Genomic DNA, 24,209 nt, shown 5'->3' with positions numbered 1-24,209 from the left:
ACAGGGTGCCAATACTTTCTTAACTGCATGTATTTCTGAACAAGTTTAGGCAGCCTACGGCCAGCTGAACAGTACATTACATTTATGAACAACGCAAGAGCAGCATGGATTTAAGGAACAGAAACGGAGCGGGGAGGGGAAGAGACGAGTACCAGGAGGAAAGGAGGAGCGAAGAGGGGGCGGAGAGAGGAGGGCGGAGGGAGGTGTGTCAAGCAGACCGGGCACCTGGGAATGTTACAAGGAACTTCATGGCAGTGATAGTTTAAATATTGCTAGAAGTCCCTCAACATGGGAAAAGGCTATTTTCTTCAAAGAGCTTTAGAAATACCATTTTTCTAGGAAAGTTTAAGTCAAACTTTGCAAGCAAAGGGAGAGATTGTGGCCTACGATTTTCATAACGTGTACTTACTCTCAGCAGCTTGGTGTGTATGTCTGAAATTTCACCTAACTCGGCCGCTTCTAGGTTGATCTTCATCAACTTTTCATATCTGCATGAAAAGGCAGGCAGAGGAGAAAATTAAATGAGTCTAACCAATATGCAGAGTTAAAGTTTTAGAAACTGTATTTGAGTTTTTATCATAACTGTTAATAAAAGATTTAGTCAAAGTCTGTAAGTCAGCAGGTTCCAAGAAAATCTCAGTGCCCTTCCTGAAGAAGGAATTTTACATACAGTGGTTCTTCTTTATCTCTGGTTTCACTTTCCGTGGCTTCCATTACAGATGGTCAGTGGGGGCCTGAAAACACTAAGCGGAAAGCTCCAGAAATAATTTAGTTTAAGATTTCACGCTACTCCGGTAGCTCAGGGTCACACCCCACTTGGTCCTCCCTGCCGGTGAATGACCCGCATGTCCATGCTCTACCTGCTCCCCACCCTTTGGCACTGAGCGGCCAGCTTAGTCATCAGATCACCTGCCGAGGTATTTCAGTGCTTGCAAACAGGGCTTGGTACTATCTGAGGCCTCAGGCATCCCCTAAGGGTCTTAGAACATATCCCCCAGGACAAGAAAGGACCACTGTACTTCACAGACTTGCAAATGAAGAGCTAACACAGTTAAGGCAAGTTAATTTTAAATAATCTCATGCCAGCGTAATAGTAAAAATACTAGATTTCACAATTCATGGAGGTCAATAGTAAATACTGATTTCACTTACTGTATCTCCTCTGCAGTACAAACAGTCTAGAAAGAAGCCAGTTTAAACCATCACTTTGTTTCACTGGACATTTTTAGAGCTAATTCATAAATAAGAATAAAAATACTACCAAAAGGCTGTCCTACAGTTCTTACTTCCTTTGACGAATACAGCTTTATATTTTCCTATTCAAATGTCCTGCTTTGCACAGCAGACATGAAATGTTTGCGTCTCCCACGGGCCTTTCCTTCACAAGGAAGGGTGAAAATGGCATCAAAGACGGTATTCATATTTCTTACTGAGAAAACCAGTGTTTTTCCTAGGAAGTAACTCTGACCTAAGCCATTTCACAACATCGACACTTGCGTAGCATGCCAGGCTGTGCTAAAGACAATTCAATAAGCTAGACGGACACGGAGCATTTACTGTCTACGACCAGGAAGGAAGCGATCTACTCACACTTTTACAGTTTTTTCAATGTTTCTGATGCAGAAATCCAATGTGATCACAACTTCCGTCTTTTTGTGAACAGTTTCATTGTAATCATCTTTAACTAATTCGCTAAAAGAAATTATTTGCATTAGTTTAAGAATTATTTTTTTCTTGCCTATCACTAGTTACACGACTGTAGTACTATCCAAACATATTTCATGACAGCGTTCTTGGTATTACTGTGAAAGTGAAATCTCACTTTTCAGGGTACCATTAAAAGCACTTCTATGACCTCATGCATATCCAGGGCACTTACATTTTCGCAAACCAATACTACATAGAAATCCAAGGCATTAAAATTAAAGAAAAAAAAATCAATGCACAGTCACACAGGGAAGCTGCACAACGTTACACTTTATACCACCAGAATTCACTTTTACTAATCAGAGGAGATGGCTCTGCGATTTATATTTTATTTATTTTTGGTACTGGGTGGGGTCAAACTCACGTCTGACACACGCTAGGCACTCGGTCACTGGGCCAGACCCCCCAGCCCTGGTTTACACTTAACTTGGTGAGATGGTTCATGTGAGCTCTAAAGAAGGCTGACGTAACTGCAGAGCTTCTGATTCTCTACAGGAAGGCTTAACAAACTAAGGCCACAGCCCCCTTTCCACATGACCCATAAGCGACCATTACAGTTTAAAAGGTTATAAAAATAAAAGAAAAATAAAGAAGAGAGGACGTGGCCAGTGAAGCCTAAAATACTAACTGGCAGACCTTTTAAAGAAAAAGTATGCCAGCAGTTATCTATATTAAAAATTATTTTTTTCATGACCTACTGAAGTAGAAAATAAAAGGTATACAAACTTCGTAGATCAGGGACTAGGGTAGACAACAGCCAGAGAAAATGAAAGCTGTTAGTACACTTAGATTTTTTTTTTCCCAGAAACTATTTAGTAAACATAAGGAACCTTTTTGGAGTATGTATATCCTAGGGATTGAACCTAGGGTCTTATAGTATGAGCTCTACCACTGAGCTAAGCTACACTAAGCCTCACTAGTCTTTTTTTGGGGGGTCTTTTTGAGACAAGGTCTCACTATGTAGTTCAGGTTGGCCTTGAACTCAGTCTGTAGCCCAGGCCGGCCTCGAACTTGCAGCGATCCTCCTGCCTCAGCCTCCTGAGTGCTGGGATTACAGGGCTGCACTACCACACCTGGCAAGGAGGCTTCTTTTTTGGTGCTAGGAAGTGAACTCAGGACCTTGTGCTTGCCAGGCAGGTGCTTGTGCCACTGAACTATATCCCCGGCCCAAGACTTCTTAATAGAAACAGAAAAACACAGGCTTAGAAACTGGTATGTGAGTGCAAAGAGAATTATTTTAAGCACATATTTATGAGTTTCACATAATAAGTGAAAAAAAAAAAACCAAAAAGCCTAAAAAAGAGATGAGAACATCAAGAAGAAATACTTCATACAATTTTTACAGAAGGGATGGGTGTAAAACAGGCGTACGCCCATTTAATGTCACAAACATTAATGCCTAAAGGCACAAGATGCAGTGAAGGGAGTTCAGAAAACACACTTCGTATCTTCCAGCAAAACGGCCCTTACTCCTTACACACAAAATTCAAAGGCTTCAAATGATGTACAGCACAATTCTACAGGCACAGTTCTCAAGAGATCCACTGACTTGCTACTATCAGATGCAAAATCACCTTGTAAAAGGTTTTAAAACAAGGTCAAACCACAGCCACCTTTCATCTCTTAGGGCCCCGTTCAGGAAGGTAACACCTGGGGCTGGGGATTTAGCTCAGCGGCACAGCGCCTGCCTAGCACGCACAAGGTCATGAGCTCGATTCCCGGTACTGGAAAGAAACAAACCAACCAACCAAAAAAAAAGTAAGATAACACCTAAATACTCTGCTCTAGAGTAGCTTTATAGAGTGCTACATAAGACGCTGCCTTCTAAACTTGAGCATATATTTACATTGTATGATTCTATTTATAATAAAAACCTGGAATAGGGAAATCTACAAAGTACATCGGTGGCTGCCTAGGGCCGGATGGTTTGGGGGAAAAATGAGGCGAGAATGTTAATAGGTGCAGAATTTCTTTTTGGGGTGATGAAAGTGTTTTAAACTTAGTGTGACAGCTGCACAACTCTGTAAATATACTAAAAAAAAGGGAATGATACACTTTATTTATTATTATTATCATCATTGTTTTTGAGACAGGGTCTTGACATGTAGCTCAGGCTGACCTCGGACCGGCAGTCATCTCCCTGACTCAGCTTCCTGAGTGGGGATTATAGGTGTGAGTCACTAGGCCCAGCATTGTGAATTGTACTACACTGACGAATTTTGCAGTATGTAAATTAGTAGTATGTAAATTAGTTAGTAAATTTCTAACAGCTCAGTAGTGCTGTTAGAAACAAGCAAATGTACACTTCATTTGGGAAAATGGTAGGAAGTGCAGGAAGACTCTGAGGACTTAAGCCCTAGATGTACAGATTTTACTGGATTACAACAACGTCCACATCTTCTATGAGAGCAAAATGACAATCAAGTCAGGCTTTTAGTAAAGGGGTTCATCTGCCCTCACATCAAGTATTAAATTTCAGATGTCCTACAAGGTTAGTGTAAGAAATAAATAAAAAGAGCTGCTGAATATTTTGTGAACTGAATGTGAAGCAAACATAGTAGAACAAAACTTAGGCCTGTGATCCTAGTGTAAGTGCTAAAGCATCAATGATGCGGTGATGATACAATTTTTAAATTGCAATTTAATACTTACATCAACCATCGTATCCCCTTTCGCATTAATTCCTGATAAAGGAGCAAGGTACTGGCAATTCTACAAGCATAACACACAACTCCTGTTATTGCCTGATGAAAAAATCAAAAATGTCAATGGTGCTAAATGTGTTACAGGGTTAGAAAAATTTTACACAGAATTTTCAAATTTATATATATCTATCACATCAATTAAAAACATAATAATCTACTAATCTCTAAATGCCAGGGACAGATACAACTGTGGTAAATATTTCATTCTTCGTATTATTAGCTAAATGTGCACTGTCTCAATGGAGAAAATTCTCTTATAAATGAGTTTCAGGAAGGAAAGAAAGTAAAGACAGAACACGAAATAACTTGGAAAAGGGCAGTAACTTAAATGAGTGATGTCCTAAGCGTTAGGCATATGTAAGGATGTAACAGTTTGTTTTTTGTTTTTTGATATGGCCTCCAACTCATGGCAATCCCACTGCCTTGGCTTCCTGAGTGCTTGCATTATAGGTGTGTCCCACCACACCCAGCTAAAATACATTTTATTGCTTCTACTCCTGATAAGGCAATTTAAATCCAAATGCTGACACACCAGTTCAGTTAAAATACCAACCTTAGCCATGCTGGCATCCCCATCTAAATCATAACGTGGATGTACTTTCGGAAGGGAAACTGAAATAGGAAGTGAAAGAATTAAAATCACTGGCAAAATATTTTGAATAATTTTTTTTTTTTTTTTTTTTTTTTTTTTTTTTTTTGTCTTTCTTGGGACAGGGTCTCTCTATGCAGTGCAGGCTGGCCCTGAGCTCACTTTGTAGCCCAGGCTGGTCTCGAACTCGCAACAATCCTCCTGGCTCAGCCTCCCAAGTGCTGAGATTACAGGCATGCGCCACCACGCCCGGCTCAATAAATTATTTTTTATATGGCAAACACAAGGTCTAAATTAAACATCAGCAACGAACTGTTAAATGTATTTCTCCTGATTAAAAATACTACTTGAAACAGCAACATTCACTCTCTAACCAATCACCCCCAATACTTCCAGGGAGTTTCACCTTTTTTCTTAAATATATTCCAGCACAATGAATTCAACCAAAGTTTCAAAAAGGAATGCAAAAGTCTGGGCAATTCATTTTTTTTTCTACCAGTAGGATGAATAATTCAAAAATGCACATTTAATTTTTCCTAAACTGGAAAGCCTGGTGCTACATCTTTATGCACTGGGCATAATAAATTTCAATGTCACGTTACATAATTTTAAGTGTTAGCAAAACACTCTAAACAGAATTATAGTCAAATGTACATGACAAACTATCTCAGTATTTTATGAAAGAAAATAACTGAAGTCAAATTATGTCCTTGAGGCTTTTCAACTTTACTGGTTTTTTTAAAAAATTAATTTACACAATTTAAATATTTATGAAGAGTTCTACACTAACATCACCACTTATGGAAATAAGAATCATTTTTACAGTGACAGACTTTTGAATGTTTTTAAATGGTCATTAAGAAGAGGAAGAAAAAATCTTAACGTACTCTTCTCATATATTAATCCGACGGTCGTCAGGGGTTCCCGGCTTACTACAAAGATAGGGTTTTCCTCTGTCGTTTTGGGGAAATGCTGTGCCAGTCGTCCAGGTTCCAGGACTAAGCGTCGTCCTTCATAGATTAATTCTTGATTTGAAGAAATAATTTTGGTTTGTTTATACACCAGTTCATGAAATATAGTAGCACTGTGTGAGGAAGGTTAAAAAAAGCCAACTAATTTTATCTAATTTTAGATAAAATGAGAAGAAAATCTTTTCATTAAATATTGAGTCCAACATTCATTTTTATGTTATTTCTAAGATCATGACCCCCAACCAGTCCCTGTACATAATGCTTTGTTACTAGGGGTACTAAAATCTCCATGAAAATGCGTTTCATATAAGCCATCCGTATAATAATCTTTATGTTTGGATACCTCTGCAATTACATTCCGAAGGTTTAAAATGGGGAAAAACATGACAGAAAGGGAAGGAGTGCTGACAGAGGCAGACAGATAACTGGGCTCCAAGTCCAGCTCTGCCACGTGCTTGCTGTGTAACCCAAATGGAAGAACAATAGTACCCACTCCTCAAAATTAAATTATTTGAATATGTAAAAAACTGAGACTCCTACTTGCAACATGACTGATAAATGTTAAATAAAATTTAAAACCCCAGGTATTTTCAAAGTGATAAGGAAAAAGGTAGAGTCCCCGGGAATTGAGCTGTGAACTCAAAGAAAGAAGCTTTTTAGCAGAAATGTTGTCACCTGGCTCCTATATGAACTTATGTTTTCGACTGACTCAAGCTTGGCCTTCAGGCTTCTGAAATGAAAATCGTGGCTAACACCTAAATATGACGCATATTTATTCAGGCTGTTAAAGTACCATAATGAAGATGAATATAAGCTAGTATTATTTTATTGTTGTATTTGATATACTAGAGACACACTGCATATTTTATCTAATCTATCTTATTTCTCTTATCCACCTTTCCTATATTTTTTCCCCCCCAAATCCTGGAGCTTAAGAAACTTCAACAAAGGAGCCAGTGGCGCCTTCTCCCTGAGATGGGACTTGTTACACAGGAGGAGTGATTCAAACCTGCACACACCCAGTGACTGCTGGAGACCCCAGAGGCCTCCACAGAGAGACGCAGCAGTAGAGGGGAGCAGCGGATGTGAAGGACTGCACTAGCTGGCACTGTTCTTCCTGGTATTCCAAGACTGAGATTAACTAAGGGTCACAGAGAATACTGTGGCATTCTGCCGAAGAACTAGGGGCTGGGCCAATCCCCAACAACTGAAGAGGCAGGATCTTGCAACAGATTCAAAACTTAAAAACCAGCTATACCTGGAAGATACCTTGGACAAGTAGTCATTTCCTAAGGGTTCTAAATACTAGCAATAAAGCAACCCAACATAGGCAATTTATAACCATCATCTCAGGAATTAAACTAAAAACAGAAAAGAAAATGAGAAGACTCTTAAACAAGATACAATCCCAGACATTCAGTTCATGAAAGGAAACCCAGGGGGTAACGAGGTGGGACAGTCTGAAAGCCACCCACCTGGCCTCTCTGACGTGGTAACAACAAAGCAATTGAGTGAGGCTCTAGACAAAAATCAAATCAGAAAAAACTTCTCAGATAACTGCAGAGATGGTGTCCACAATGAAAGCAATGATTAGTGACTCTCGAGCAGATACAGACCAAAAAATAGAGGAGCTTAAGAAAATTATGGAAGCCACAAATGCTCAGCATAGGAAAGAAATGGAATCCATAAGATAGATTCAAGCAGATATCCAGGAGAATAAAAATTCCATTGAAAGTATGCCCGGCAGAGTAAGCCAATGTGAGGACAGGATCTCAGATACAGAAGACAGGATTGAGGTTAGCAATCATGAAAAGAAAGAACTCTTAAAAATAGCAAAGGATCGTGAGAAATCAGTCCAGCAGCTGCTAGAAGAGGCAAACAAGAATAACTTAAGATTGACTGGAGTCAATGAAAAAGATGACACAAAAAAAAAACTGTCCACAGATGTCATGGCAGAAAACTTCCCTGCTAGAAAGAATGAATGTGATGTACAATTAAGTGAAGCATATAAAACTCCAATTAGCCACTATCAAAAATATCTAGAGCCAGGCATATTCTAGATGCCAGAAATTCAACACAAGAGTAGAATATTAAAAGCTGTTAGGGAAAAGAAACAACTCACCTACAAAAGAAAGCTCATCAGAATCACAGCAGACTTCTCAGCACAAACCCCTCAAGCCAAGGAGAGCTTGCAGTGAAGGATTTCAAGTTCTAAAGCACAGCAACCTTCAACCCAGACTGATGCACCCTGAAAAACCATCTTTCAAAATTGATGGAGAAGTAACATACTTCCTTGACAAAGAACACCTGAGGAAATTTATGAGCACCAAACCAGCACTCCAGAATATTTTGAAGGACATTTCAGAAAGAGATAACGAGGACTACAACTCCATGAACCCCAGCAGAAGGAATCCACAAGGCAGGGCAAACAGTTAAACAAGAGGGAGGAAAAACAAAAGGGGGGGGGAGCCAACAACAGGAAAGTAACATGACAAGGGTAAGTCAGTACATATCAGTGATAAGCATCAATGCTAATGGTCTCAATTCACCAATCAAAAGACTCAAGCTGGCAGAATGGATCAAGAATCAAGATCCAACAATCTGCTGCATACCAAAAACACATTTAATTTAAAAAGAAGTTCACAGAATGAAAGTCAAATGATGGAAACAATATCCCATGCTATAGGAACCCAGCAAAAGGCAGGGATAGCTATTCTATTTGCAAAGTGAATTTCAAGCCAAGACTGATTAAGAGAGATAAAGAAGGTCACTATATTCTTGTAAAGGGAACAAACCAAGAAGACGAGAAAATGATCATAAATATATATCCAACAAATACCAGTGCACCCAACTATATAAAACAAATGTTACTGGATGTGAAAAAAACAAACAAGCACTAATACAATTAGCTGTATTGGGGGATCTCAATACCCCACTGTCACAAACAGACAGATCAACCAGACCCCTACCCTGGAAAAAAAAAAATCAACAAAGAAATATTAGAACTGAACCAAACTTTTCAACAAATGGATTTAGTAGATGTCTAGAGAAGGTTCTACCCCACAACATCAGAATATACATTCTTCTCAGCTGCACACAGTCCTGCAACTTTAGCCAGAGCAATTAGACAAGAGAAAGAAATAAAAGGAATAACGATAGGAAAGGAAGAAGTTAAATTATCATTATTTTTGCAGATGACATGATACTCTACATAGATGACTTCAAAATTTCCACTAAAAAACTGCCTGATTTAATAAGCAAATTCAGTAGTATAGCTGGATACAAGGTCAATACTCAAAAATCAGTAGTACTTCTGTACACAATTAACAAACTCATTGAGAGAGAAATTAGGGAAAGAAAAGCTTTCACAATAGCATCCAAAAAAATGAAACATCTTGGAATTAATCTAAGGAAGGATGTAAAAGACCTCTACATTGAAAACTACAGCACCCTGCACAAGCAGGCTGAAGAGGCAATCAGAAAATGGAAAGACGCCTCCTGCTCCTGGGTAAGAAGAACCAGTGCAGTGAACATGGTCACAGTTCAAAAACTGTTACACAGGTTTAACGCACTTCCAATCAAAATTCCAACAGCATGTCTCACAGAGTTAGAGAAAACAATCCTCAAATTCATTTGGAACCAGAAGAAGCCTAGAATAGCCAAGGCAGTTCTGGGCAACAAAGGCAAGGCAGGGGGCACCACGATCCCTGACTTGAAATTATACTATAAAGCTACTGTGATAAAAACAGTGTGGTACTGGAAAAAAAAAAGAACCAAAGATCAATGGAACAGATTAGAAGATGTGGAAACAACTCCAGACATACTCAGCCACCTTATCTTTGACAAAGGTGCCCAACACAGTCACTGGAAGAAAGCTTATTTTAATAAGTGGGTGCAACTGCAGACCATACTCATAAGTGAACTAAGCCAGGGGCACATGTATAAACACCATATTGTCTCACTAGTGTGAAAAGCTGAAAGAGTAAATAAGATCCAAAATGTACAATGGATATTGTAAAATGGGAAGAAACTTAAAAAGGAAAAATAAACTGGGATAGAGGAATGGAGAAAAGCAGGGAAAATTAAAAAAAAATATATATATATAAGATAATATAGCTATAGTACTGATTTCACTTAGTTTATTGAAAAGGTTTGTGCTAATATTGTTTGGACAGTTAAATGCCTATATCTTGTGCTCGAGTAACTAATTTACAGATAACAATATGCAATGTATTAACCATTGTTACCCTCCTATTATCTTGTTTTGAAATTTTGTTTTATTTTTTTTTTTTTTAAAAAAAACGCTGGCACTTCATGGAAGCAAAGCAGCTGCTCTACAAGTGCTCTACCCCTCAGCCCCTTTCCACGAGCGTCATGCAGCACTGACACGCTTTGAGTTTTGTCAGAACAGACACTAAGGCACATAGAGGGGTGCAATCTCCCGCTTAGTTAAAAAACTTTGAGGTTACTGTAGACTGACGTAATTTTAAGGAACAGCACAGAGAAAGCTGGGGATAGGGATGCACACCTGTAATCCCAGCACCTGGGAGCCTGAGGCAAAAGGATCTGAAGTTCAAGGCCAGCCTGGGCTACAGAGTGAGTTCGAGGCCCGTACGGCCCACGTGTGACAGCCTGCCTCAGGAGGAGTAACACAGAGGGATGCTGGGACCCTCCACCCAGTCTCACTCAGTGCTAACGTCTTGCAAAATACACTGAAGTATCACAACCCAGGAGGCTTCTCTGTCTTTTTGAGATGGTCTCGCTGTGCAGTTCAGGCTGGGCTTGAGCTCACTTTGTAGCCCAGGCTGGTCTCGAACTTGCAACGATCCTCCTGCCTCAGCCTCCCGCGTGCTGGGATTACAGGCGTGCATCACTGCGCCCAGCTGGAGTTTCGTTGTGCTTTGAGACAGAGTCTCATTATGTATTCCAGGCTGATGCTGAACTCACTGTGTAGTCCAGGCTGGTCTCAAACTGCTGGCGATCCTCCTGCTTCAGTCTCCAGAGGGCTGAGATTACAGACATGAACCACCACACCTGGCCACATCCAAGGTATTATTTTGACACAATCCATCTATCTCACATTTTCCCAGTTTTATGTGCAAGTGTGTGTGTGTGTGTGTGTGTGAGTGTGTACTCAGTCATATGGAGTTTTATCACAGGGGTACTTTTCCTTTAATCACATGGGTTTAATGTGTTATTTATATAAAAAAATACTAATTATATTTCTCCAGCATCTACTGAGTGATTTATGTCTCACATTCAAATAAAAACTACACTACACTTAAGATTTAGGCTTTAGTATTTTTAAAAGCACAAAAGAATACGCTTAAGACAATCCAGCTCGGCCTGGGGATTTAGCTCAGTGGCACAGCGCCGGCCTGGCAAGCGTGAGGTCGAGAGTTCGATTCTCGGTACCGGAAAAAAAAAAAAAGAAAAAAAGAAAATCCAGCTCATTTACCAGTATGTACATGTTGTTAGACAACCTTCATTTAATATTACTTGCCAGTGAATTATGTGATTATATAATCTGAAAGAAATCACAGAATTAGTTTTGTAAAACTTACAGTTTACAGATATGCCAATTTGCCTGTGAACTTAAGAAAATTCATCCTTTTTTAATCCTGAGACAAGTGAGAAGTGTCTGCTTTTGGTGAAGCTGAGGCAAAGTTCCTATTTCTTTTCTTCATGTAAGAAAGTATTTATTACATACCACAGTATACTGATATAGGGATAAAACAAAGAGGTACTTACGTATTATAGCTATGAATATAAATCTTATGATGTGTCATTTGTTGTAGTGAAAAAACATGAATTATCATTCGGTGAAGAATATCACTAGTTTCTGCAAAAAATTGGTCAAAACCCCAACACTTTTCCTGATCTGCTTCAAGGATGTTTGCAAGAACAGGGGTAAGAAGAACCTGAAGACCCCTAAAATAGTATTGAAAAACAGTTACTCAAAGTGTGAATGTTATATTTTGTCTAACTTACATGCCTTTTTAGTCTGCTGAAGTACAGTTACTACAATAATCCTGCCACCAGTTACTGTCAATCCAAAAGTCTCTCTGAATTAAAAGTCTTTTTCTCTCTCTATAGATATAAATTGGCTCATATACATAGGACAGGAGTTTTACTTTGTTTCATGCTTTCCCTAAATTACACAGCATGTTCTAAATGAGTCCCAATTGTGGAACTTTAAACACTGGAACTTTATCCGAGACACCAAAACAATCCCGTCTATTAATAGTTGCTAAGGTCTGCAGCACACGCTTTGATTTTCTGCCAACAGGTGTCCACCGTGTCCCCCGTGAGGCCCAGGCCCCTCTAACCCCGTGCGCACAGACGGACGAGACAGCCAGGTTTGCTCGTTAGGATTAACTGACGGTCGCAAGCAAGTGGCCTAAGTTCGTCCAGTGAGAATCAACCCACAGCGTTGTTAAAACAGCTGAGAAACAAAGTCTTTCCCCTACTGGGCTCGCAAGGCCGTAAGAACATTCGTCTGGGAATAGCAGCAGCCTTCTGCGGCCGCTGAGAAACAGCCTGACATTAAATGAAGGAAAACCACGAAGGCGAAAGACCGTATTTTGACGACAGTCTGCGGCCAAGGGTTCGGCTGTGGTTTGGGTCGTATTCACAGGGAACTTTTAATTACAAAGTCGGATGTGTCTCCCTTTTCACTCTGATCAGCTGCGTTACTCTTACTATCCATTCTTCACTCGCAATACAACGAAGAGGTATCACTGTTCTTCTTACAACTCGTTATATTTTTGGTTAATTGTTTTCAATGCTGATTTGTAACTGAAACGAGTCACATAATATCCTTTCTGATATGTAAGGAGTTTTTACTAAAGATTTCATAAGTTGACAGGTCAACAACTGATTAGAGAGACAAGGCATATTGTCCTCCAGAAATAAGCACTTATAGTTAAGATCATCAGATTATTGACCGTTTCTGCAATATAATTACTAGTAACTTCATGTTCATTTCCTGAGGCCTTTACATTTTATCCGATTTGCTTAAGCTCCCCTAAATTAAGTATATCCTAAATAAAAATTTAATGCAAATTACTGTAATATTCAATTTCTGCTCTCCAACACAATGAATTTCTTTTAAGTCTAGCTGCAGACACAATTTTATTTTGGAAACATTTTTCTAAGTAACAGAAAATAAAACTGTTACAACAGTGGTTTTAGAAAATGATTTCATCAGTGGAACTTCTGGTTTAAATGAATTTTTAAAGAACCCAATATATTAATATGTTTGGTGATGAGCTTGTTTTAGATGTTTACTTGTATGGTGAAAAGCTGTACAAGAAGCACTGACAACTTCATCAGGTGCCAATCCAGGAAATCACGCGCTGTGCCGTCCCTTACGGGTCACACATCTGTCTACTTGGGAACACTGGAGGGAACTCACTAACCATAGACGCTAATATACTGGTAACTCTCTTGGCTTTATTTCCAGGGTGAAGTCTCAAGGAATTTACTTCTTACTTTTAATTTCGTCTACCTTCTTTCCTAGTGATAACAAGGTTCCTTCTAAACAGTACTAGGGCTGAACCATGGGGCACGGGGTTTCACCTCCAAACCTTCTTACTGAGAGGCAAGGTCTGGCTAGGCGGCCCGGGCCGGGCCGGGCTCTGTGAGCTTCTGGTCTCAGCCTCCAGGTGGTGGGGCTAATGTGCTAGTAACCCAATTAACAGGTTCTTACTTGACAGTAGTTTTTTGAGTTCTGCCTGTTAAATTTCAAGACCCATATAAAAATTCTAGTGAATTACTACTTCCCATCTTTTAAATATTTTGAATGTTTTTTAAAAATGAAAATATTACATCTCTTTAATGCTTGTTTTTTACAACTCCAACTGAGATATTTACTCATATACGTGACACCACTCCATAGTGGTCTATCAAGGTGGAGGCCAGCCTGTCTCAAAATAAACAAGAGCTGGGACGGGCTCCGTGCAGAAGTCCTAGTTCAGTCCTCAGTCCCGCAGAAGCAAAACAAAACATTACGAAGCAAAGCAAAGCAACAACGTCCTGGGTAGAATTCCCCACACTGGGAAGAAGTCTAAGAATACTGGTCAGTTATCTTAAAAATATAAACCCTATGTCCTGGGGAAATTACATACAGCTCAGAATAAATCCCTGTATCACCAAAGCCAAAAATCATACGCTTTAATAACATAATTAAAAGAAAACCAAAATACATTCTTCAACTATTGGAGTGTGTGTGATTTTAGACAATTTGTGATTTTACCAAAGTGCAGAAGGTGAGAATTAGGCACACCACACCTACCGAGAGAGACTACAAGAGACAGGCATGTCTCCACTCCAATCAATCGGTCCGTTCTCTGCCTTTTGTACTCCGGAGATTGCACCGGAAGGCTTTCCAGTAATTATTTTGTACCTTGGGAAGAATAAAAGCACAATAAAATAAGCACTTCGTTATTACACGGCTTGCTGATGGGCTTTGCAAAAGTACTTCCTCAGCTGCACCTAGAGTTACCTACTGGACGCAACTTTGTGATTGATGGTCACAGGATCCATGAAACAATCCAAGTACTTTGAACCTGACTGGCTAAAGTAGAAGAGTGGCTGTACAATTATTTTACACGTGTCATAATTAATTTTCATTTGAGATCTGTGTCATCAATAGCATCTTGATGGTTACAACAAAAATATTAAGTTTTCCACTTGAAAATGGAGGAAACATAAAAATGTTCTATCACAGATATCTTTAGACTATGAAAGCAGCATCTAATTCTTCTGCATATAATTACTGCAGAATAGCAGCATTTTTTAAAAAAAAGGTAAAACTATACATAGCACTGCTCCAGAAAAATTATTTGCATATTAAAAAACACATATAGGAATACATTAGGTAGCAAAATTATAAGCCAAATTTTTTTTTTTTTTTGGTCTTTTTGAGACAGGGTCTCGCTATGCAGTTCAGGCTGGCCTTGAGATCACTTTGTAGCCCAGGTTGGCCTCAAACTTGCAACGATCCTCCTGCCTCAGCCTCCTGAGCGCTAGAATTACAGGCATGCGCCACCACGCCCGGCTATAAGCCAAATTTAATGTGGTTCTTTTTCTTTTTTTTGGTACCAGGAGTCCAACTTTTTTTTAGGACCTTGCACTGGCCAGGCAGGAGCTTGTGCCACCAAGCTATATCCCTGGGTTAATGTGATTCTTGATGAAGATGATAAAGATGAACTGAGAGGAGAGCTGGATGGGGAGGCAAAGAATAGTAAGTCAGTGAAAGGAGCCCTTTAGGTATCAGAATATTCCTAAATAAAACTTAAAAGTTGGAGAGAAATATGACCAGCATGCTGTCAAGAGTGCTTCTATCCACTAGAAAATGTAAAACGTAATACAGCAGGATCCTGTGTAAACTTAGAGATATTATTTCTACCGATTCTTTTGGTTGTCTAATACCTACATGATCTGAGGAAATCAATGTTTTTTCTTAAAAAATACAACCAACAAGTGCAACTGATTAAGATCACCTGCTGCTTCTGCAGCAGAGGCAGCCACAATTTTTGCCTTACGCTATTTTTTTTCCACGAAGATTAATGTGAAAGAGGCACTCACACGAGAAGGATCTGATCACGGAGAAGTAGGGATATGTAAGACTATACGAAGTAAAGAGTGACAGGGCTCTTACACAAATCCCTAAAGTGTTTAATTTGGTAAGACCCACACACAGGCACTCACAAGATGCAAATGAGCTGCCAAAGGAGCGACTCTGCCGTAGAGCGCGTGCACCCTGCAGCGGGAAAGCGAATCAGCCGCGACCGAGCACCTCTGACCACTCACTGGCACCCAGTAAGGTGGGTCTCCGTGTGAATGGAGAAGTAACTTCTCCGCCCGGCTGTGGGGGCGCACACCTGCCATCCTAGCACTTGGGAGCCTGAGGCAGGAGGGTCGCTGCAAGTCTGAGGCCAGTCTGGGCTACAAACTAAGTTCAAGGCCAGCCTGAACTGCACAGCGAGACCCTGTCTCAAAAAGAAAAAAAAAAAAGCCAAAAACCAAACCAAACCAAAACCAAAAAAACCCCCGCAGGAAATAACTTCTCTAATGTATAACCGCCCACACGAGAGGCGAACCCATCAGGTATTCCGAACTGCTAATGAGTCACACGCTTCTTCGCTAGGGAGCACTACAGTTTTATTTAATCCAGTTTTAAGGCATCAAGAAATGCTCATACTACTTTAAAACGTCCCTATGAAGGTAACACGCATGACTGAGCATCAAGCGCAGTGTGTTTCATGTGAAGAACACAAACCGACTCCCAGCCTTTGCTCACGGAAAGCTTTTATACAAACGCACTCCTGCAAAGCAGGGCCGCTTTGATGCTAGACGGAAATTATTACTTCAGTTAGGGCTATCTTCTCCCATGCACATACGCACTGTCCCTACTGGAAAATATTTAAATATGTAAATATTAGCAAAAGTCGTCTCATCTGAATTTTACTTCCTCAAATCAACGAAAGGAAAAGAATGCTTCTTCCCCAACTCTCTGAAAGGATACTACATGAAAGATTGTAATTTTATAGTTGTGATTATTACTTTAAGTCACACATGCTTATGAAAGGCAGGGTCAAATATTTAAGCCTGAGAAATCTGTGAAGATCTAAACCACGGCTGGGCAGCGGAGGCTCCCAGCGAGTTAGTACCAAACCAGGTACTAAATTAAATATTCATAACCTCACAGTTTCACGTTCGTGTCAGTTAGCCATTTTCAGGAACCAAAGGCACTGACTCATTTCTTCTAAAATAAAAAGCATGGTCAGTATATAGATTGATTTTGTAATAAATTTCACACCTAGGGGCTGGGGATTTAGCTCAGCGGCAAAAGCGCCTGCCTGGCAAGCGCAAGGTTGTGAGTCTGATTTCCGGTACCGGAGAAAAACCAAAAAAAACCAAAAATAAACCAATACATTTCACATCTAGAAACCTTTCTTTTTATTTGGCTTACAATAAGCAATTTGGCACACTAATTATTTCCTAATAATATGAGAATGCATGAACGTACACTATACTGGTTAAATGTCTGGTTTGAACCTGTACCATTAGAAAAAATTAGTACTGCCAAAATGTTATTTTTAAAATAGTCAAAGAAATAAGATCAGTGCAAGATAAGAATTATATTTCTTTTAGATTTGGTAATGGTTCTAGTACACAACAGAACTTTTTTCAGTTGCACAGAAGAAAAATGCTGAGAAGTACAAAAAGTGAAAACAACGCTGAAATAAAATTCAGAGAGAGGCAGATTTCTTTTTTTTGCCTTTTGGAGACAGAGTCTCACTATGCAGTTCAGGCTGGCCTTGAGCTCACTTTGTAGCCCAGGCTGGTCTCAAACCTGCAGCGATCCTCCTGCCTCAGCCTCCTGAGTGCCGGGATTACAGGTGTGCGCCACCACCCCCGGCTGAGAAGTAGATTTCTAAAGATGGACCAAAGACCAGACACCATTTACACTCTGTATAGAAGACATAGGGCCGGGGAGATAGCTCAGTGGCACAAGCGCCTGCCTGGCAAGTGTAAGGTCCTGAGTTTGATCCCCGGTACTGCAAAAAAAAAATAAAATAAAATAAAAATTTAAAAGAAGGAAGACATTTAAACGTGGTATGAAAAATTATGCCTGTATATTTTAATACTAAGGCTGTATTTTTATTAAAAACTAGATAACTTAAAACAGCAGAAATGACTGCTAAGTTAATTTTTGTCAGGGTCCGCTTTTAACGCATGGGGAAATACAATAATATATCTATTTAAAATCGTATTTCTAACTTCAGATGGAGAAACCACTTACATCACTTCTTTATTCCGACGTGGCCCTTCAAACGGTCTAAACGGCAGTGACCCGGTCGCCGCGTGATAAAACGTCACCCCGATGCTCCAAAGGTCAACCGTCGCCCCGTACTTCTTCTGATGGTCTTTTCTTAGTACTGCTCTCTCATACATATCAGGGTGCTAAGACACAGGCGAAGAACATACACAGGCACGCATTACAAACCAAAAAACGGTACTCAGTGTCTAGAAATTCCATCATGTTTTCCTGGTAGCTTTATTTATTTATTTTTGGTACCTGGAACTGAACTCGGGGCTTTGTGCGTGCCAGCCAGGAGCTGTGCTGCTGACTACACTTCCAGGCCCCTGATGCTTTTATTTTCCCCTTCTCAAAAGACTACCTCACAGCCTTGCCATCTCAGCTTAAACCTCTACTGTCACCTCCTCTGACCCTCCGTTCTGATGGTCTCACTGCACACTTCAGAGAGGAAATGGAAGCAATCAGATCAAGCCTCCTTTCGCCCTCTACCAACCTACCTGAACCCGCGTCCCTGTGCCAGGCCTACTTTCCAGTTACAACAGAACTGCCGTCGAAGACCGACGTCCCCTTGTGTGCAGGAACGTCACACTGCCTCACCACTTCTACAGTCGGTCTCTGCAACTACCCCTTTATTTTATGCTGGATCGTTTCTTTCCACTCATGGTCAAGCTCTGATCGCTCCGTTTTTTAGTTTTGTTTTGAGATAGGGCCTTGCTTTCTAGTGCAGGCTGGCTTTGAACTCACGATGTATTTCAGGCTTTACCTTCTAAATTTATCTCTTGTCCTGACTTCCAGATTCACACGTCCTATTGCTTTCCTTCAATGTTTAAAAGGCCGCTCAAACTTAACATGTGCCAAAGAGACTCGTGGTGTCCTCACGCCAACCTCCTTCCCTCTTATCTTTATTCTCCTGTCCAGCTGCTCACACCCAAAAGCTATCAGGCACCTTCCATTGCTTTATCTCAGCCCTCACATGCTGTTTTGTTTTCAGGCTTTCTTGCAAGGAGAACAATATAATACAGGACACATATTTTGTAAGATTATTTCTAATAGTCCCCCGAGGAATCATATACAAGAGAGTGCAGGAAAGAAATCTGTCCACACCCTGAAGACCAAAGAATCCAGCTGAGGGCTGGATCCCACGATGATGTCTCATGCAGGCCTGTTTCATGGATTTGCACCGGGAAGGCCCAAAGTTCAGTGGTGGAAGCTAGAAAGTCTGTGCCCGCGGGATGAAGGATCTGTGCTAGCAGGCTGAGGGGTCTGCACTGGCGTCAGGAAGTGATGCTCAAAGTAAGAACCAGAGCTCCCCTGGAAGGTACCACAGCCATCCTCAGCGACAGTGAGGTTCCGAGCTCCTCTGACGATGAGGAAAGCCGAGTTCCCATCAGGAAAGCCAGCGTGACAAGCTCCTCCAACAGAACCAACAGCTCCTTACAGCTGCTACCAGCTCCAACAGTCTTCTCAGTTCCCAACAGCCTGACTTCTTCTCCAGCTCTGCTTCTTATGCTGCTGGCAACAGCCCTCTGGTGGGCCTCCCACACCCGGCACCATGCTTACTCGGTTCAGCTGGGGGTTGTAAGTTGACCACCAGCTGTCAATCTGCCACACATGCAATTCACCACAGCAAGTCCTATGGGGTCTGAAACAACCACTGATTCTGCAGAATCAGTTTGGAGGATTAGTTAACTGGGGATCAAGTGACCCACGTAAGTACCTGGTCTGATGTTAAACACAGGTTGTTGCAGGAGACCCTACTTCAGGGTTGCTGACAATATTTGGCTCTTCTAAGAAATGGTTTAGGGGCTAGTAGATTCTGATGGACATTTAGCTCTGCAGAGAAAACCACTGGCTACATAGAGTTCACCTCCTGACATGCACCTTTGTGGAAGTTATGCATTGGCAACTTGAAGCTTCTTGGCAGAGAAAGCTTCAAGAGTACACTATGGACCAAAGCAGAGTCACCCCTCAAAGGTGCCAAGCCCAAACAATCCCTTGTGATATTGTGGGATTTACCTAAGGCCCAGGGAATGGGAATGGAGACAGGAACCACAACAAAACACACAACATATGAATCTGACTCCCAGTCACCATCTCTAGATTTGGGGAGGGGACGGGACGGGCGATGGGAAGGGATGGCGTGGGGAAAGGCTCTTTTGAGAAATGTATTTTAGCATGAGATCAGAAGTAGAGATAATTAGGACTGGGCTTTGGAGTGAGTCTCTAAATACAAGCCTAGCAAATATACTGGGGTCTGAGTGACTGCTTCTGTGGGATAGGATATAAGGTGATTACTGCTGAAGCAAGTGACGGCCGGGTCTCTGACCCAGCAGGGAGTACTCAGTGTATGGACGGTGCTGTGCATAGGCCAGGAGTACCTGGACATGTCTGCTATCTTCTGCAACATGAGGCGTCCACCGTGGGATGAGGAGACAAAGGACACCAAGGGGAGCTCCGCAGCCGGCGCCTCCCCCCGGGTGGCAGAGCTGGAAGCCTCAGGCAGGGACAGTGTTGGTGGCCGGACACACGCTAGTCTGGCATGGCTGTGCCACTGCTCTCTCCTGAATGTGCCACTTGTGCACATGCAGGGTTTGGCATTACTGGGCCGACACTGCTGCACCCACAGTAGGACACTATGGTAAAGCCACAGCAAGCTTGTCAGGATTATACTACCGAGACAGTATGTGTATTATCAAAAGTAGCAGAAAAAAGTTAGGCTTTTAAAAAACCTAACACAAAAAAGAGAGGACTTCGGGAAAATTAAGGAAGAGTAAGTTTCCATCTAAATAGAGAATATTTCTAGACTGTGGAGCTTCCGCATTTACCTTACTTTAAAAGGCAAACAGGGCTAAGTCTACTCTGGAAGGAAAACAGAGCTGGGAGTGGTGGCGCACGCCTGTGAACCCCAGTACTAAGGAGGCTGAGGCAGGAGGATCACTGTGAGTTAAAAGCCAGCCTGCACTACATAGGGGGACCCTGCCTCAAAACAAACAAACAAAAGAAATAGATTAAGTAAAATTTCCCCATGGAATACACAGCACGACAAGAGTTAATCAGTTTAATATTTTGTTCTATTTAAAAATCTGTTAGAGGCAAAAGCTAAGCTGTGGTTCTAAATGGAGATGATTTAAAATTTTAATCACTAGTACTGGGGAAATAACCTTTGGAAGGCTGTTATGGTGACCACAGTACTTGGAAAAAGACACTAGTTTTGGGTGAGTGTATGTATCTGAGGAGCAGTACATGACACACCTGGAAAGTAACCTTCCCATGTTCTGAATCACCTTCCAATATCCTGCAAGGTGTTTGTGCAGGTGAGAAATTCACTTCTGAGTCCTATTTTACATAGAACAAAGCATTTTTGAAGAATGTGGCTATATTTAAAACAGTCTGATTTAATTACACATTTTGCCAAGAGCTGTTCACTACTTTGGGAAATTGTACCAATGATAACACCATGACTCGCGATATGTGAGTCTCTAATACAAGGTATCGGCGCATTTGTCCTCAAGGTGACAGTATGTACGGCCACTTCATTTATTCGCTAGAAGTTGTTCCTAAACTTTTACATATTAGGTACTTAGTATTTCATTATAAAGTATTTTGCTGTACAATATCAGGTATCATGCTATTCACTTCGGTATGCAGTTTGACTGTGCTATTAGTTTCTTTTTTTGTCTTTTTGAGATGCAGTTCAGGCTGGCCTTGAGCTCACTTTGTAGCCCAGGCTGGTCTTGAACTCACAGCTATCCTCCTCCCTCAGCCTCCCAAGTGCTGGGATTACAGGCATGCACCACCACGCCTGGCTTATTGGTTTCATTCAAATGAAATCTGAATTTCTTCAAAGACAAGGGAAGAAGCCGGGCATGGTGGCACACACGCCTGTAATCCCAGCACTCCCAGCACTTGGGAGGCTGAGGCAGGAGGATCAGTGTGAGTTCGAGGCCAGCCTGAACTGCATAGGGAGACCTTGTCTCAAAAAAACCAAAGCAAACCAAAATAAAACAAAAAAACAAAAAAAAAACGAAGACAAGGGAAGACGTCAAGCATTTATCACAGAAAGGAGGTGTGCACTTGGCGGCAGAAACTACGCACTTCTCTAATCGGGCGGCCCCGCCGACTGCTCCATCTCTAACTCCTAACACTTCCCCTCACTCACTCAGTTCCAGCCCAACTGCCACCCTTTCTGTCTCCTTAATACCCAAGGCCAGTCCCGTCCCAGCCTCTACGGGTGCTGCTTCCTCTGCTCGGAACACTCCCAACCCACGCCTGGCTCGCTGCCTTGAACCATCTCACCGTCAGCCCACGCAGGCCTGTCAGGGGCTTCCCTTCTGCTCCAGGCACTCCTTCTCTCACTGCTTTAACTTACTGTCTTCACAAATGATCTGAATTTACCTCATTTACACGTCATTTTCTGTTTTCTACACTAGAATGTGGGTTCCACAGAGCAGGAGTGTGTGTCCGGTTCCCTAGAGAAATGCCAGTGGCTTGAGTGTCTGGCATACAGCAGGCATTTCATAAACATTTGTGGAACCAATGAATGAAATACGTTTATAGTACCCGCACCCCAAGACAGAGTCTCACTAGGCTGCCCAGGCCTTGAACTTGCAATCCTCCTACCTCAGCTTCCTGAGTAGCTGGGATTATAGGAATGCATTACAGCACTCTACCCGGTTTTAAGCACTCTTATCTAAGAAATCATTAAACTTATCTACAGATTAATTTGGGCTATGTATTGTGAAAAGCCAACTTAAAATGTCTTAATTAATGCCAGACTTAGAATAACCTTCGTAAAGCTACCGGGGCAGTAAGACTTCATCTTTTATCTTGTAACAGTACAAAACAAGAATCCAAAGTTATAGACTTCCCAGTAACACGCTAAGAGTACTTTCACATACGTTTCAGTGTTATAAATTTTACTAGCTTTTCACAAATGCACGTATACAAAGTTCTAGACTTCTAGCATTTCCACGTAGATATTTACAGAGGCATTTCACCTTCTGAGTGTTTCTAACAGTGGTCCTGTTGGTCTCTCAACAACGAGCCCTCTCCCTACTGAACAGAAATACAGAAATATTTCTGCTTCAGAAATACAATGAATTTTTCTCCACGGGGAACAGCACTACGAAAAGCTCCTCACACGTTAATCACTGTAACCCGAAAGCGGGTCCGCACTGGCCGCGCACCGCTCAGGCACACGGTCAGGCCTCTTCATCCGCTCCACCATCAGCGAAAGCAGAGGACTTCCAGCTGCGATAAAACTTCCAAGGGTTTTAACAGGAAAGTAACAACCCTCATAGAAAAGATATCTAATTCCCTTATTATACAACAAATTCATTACAATAGAAACTTCAATGTTTGTCAAAAAAACTGTAACCTGGGGCTGGGGATTTAGCTCAGCGGCAAAAGCGCCTGCCTGGCAAGCGCAAGGTCATGAGTTCGGTTCCTGGTACCGGAGAAAAACCAAAAAAACTGTAACCTTTTATAGTGAATTGGTTGACCAATGAACAGATTCTGTTAGCTTTTAGATTCTACCTAGATTTTAGAACTGAAATTGATGACAGATGACTTACCAAATACTCTTCTGTGCCATAAAGAGAAACAAACTGCTCATCATCTTCTAATTCTCTGGCCGCACCGAAATCTGTGAGCTTGTACACAGACTGCCCATCCTCCCCGATGACACGCATGATGTTGCCGGGCTTGATGTCACGGTGCACTATGCCATTCTCTCGGAGGTGGTTCATGCCACCCACTTCAGCAATAAACAGAAAACGAAATCATACTGCAGGTCTCTGTGTGTACATATGTGTCCCAAATTCACTCATCTAGTACATTCATATTCACTCAAACTTCAGTATTTTTGTAACTGGGTGATAAATTGGTCCAATGTCATTTTATCCGGTACCAGCTAAGGAGCGCCCCCTGTGGTAATGGGGATCGAATCCAAGGCCTTTGCACTGAGCTACACCCACCCCTTTACATTTAGAGACAGGGTCCCGCTAAGTCACTAAATTGCGTGGGCTGGCCTACAACTCCTGATCTTCCAGCTCAGCCCGGCAGAGCGGTGCCGCGGTAACAGCCATGCACCACTGCGCCTGGCCAACCTCTTAAACACCACCAGGAAAGTGCAACGAAACCGCCTAAGTATTTGAACTCAATTATTTTCTATATGTACACATATGTATGTAGAACTTACACGTAATAAAACTTAATAACAAAAATTGCTCGAAAGATAAGCTTTCATCACAGTTTTAGATTTTTAACTTGAGAAAAAAATGTCATATAAAGTAAACAGAATTCAATAAATAAAATAGTAAGAACTGAACAGAAAGAGGGCAAAACACTAGACTTTTTCCAGAAAAATGTATTTCTAATATACTCAGTACTATTACACAAAGTCCACT

At 41.3% G+C, this 24,209-nt stretch overlaps 1 protein-coding gene across 2 annotated transcripts in view; it reads right to left on the bottom strand.

Moving 5' to 3' along the window:
• The window catches only part of Tbk1 (TANK-binding kinase 1), a gene marked incomplete at its 5' end in the record, with an annotated part of 53,513 nt that overhangs the window by 10,117 nt on the left and 19,187 nt on the right, over positions 1 to 24,209 (bottom strand). For both annotated transcript variants that reach the window (XM_013520995.1, XM_013520996.1), the window contains 9 exon segments: positions 410 to 488; positions 1,591 to 1,692; positions 4,360 to 4,451; positions 4,966 to 5,024; positions 5,889 to 6,085; positions 11,724 to 11,903; positions 14,269 to 14,379; positions 17,785 to 17,945; positions 23,376 to 23,557. In XM_013520995.1, the coding sequence (XP_013376449.1) occupies positions 410 to 488; positions 1,591 to 1,692; positions 4,360 to 4,451; positions 4,966 to 5,024; positions 5,889 to 6,085; positions 11,724 to 11,903; positions 14,269 to 14,379; positions 17,785 to 17,945; positions 23,376 to 23,557 (1,163 nt within the window).

The sequence above is a fragment of the Chinchilla lanigera genome, unplaced genomic scaffold (genome assembly GCF_000276665.1).
Source record: "Chinchilla lanigera isolate Chin_1 unplaced genomic scaffold, ChiLan1.0 scaffold00057, whole genome shotgun sequence".
NCBI classification, from domain to species: Eukaryota; Metazoa; Chordata; class Mammalia; order Rodentia; family Chinchillidae; genus Chinchilla; species Chinchilla lanigera.
Note: the sequence above shows the minus strand (reverse complement) of the source record. Positions and strands in the feature narration are given on the sequence as shown.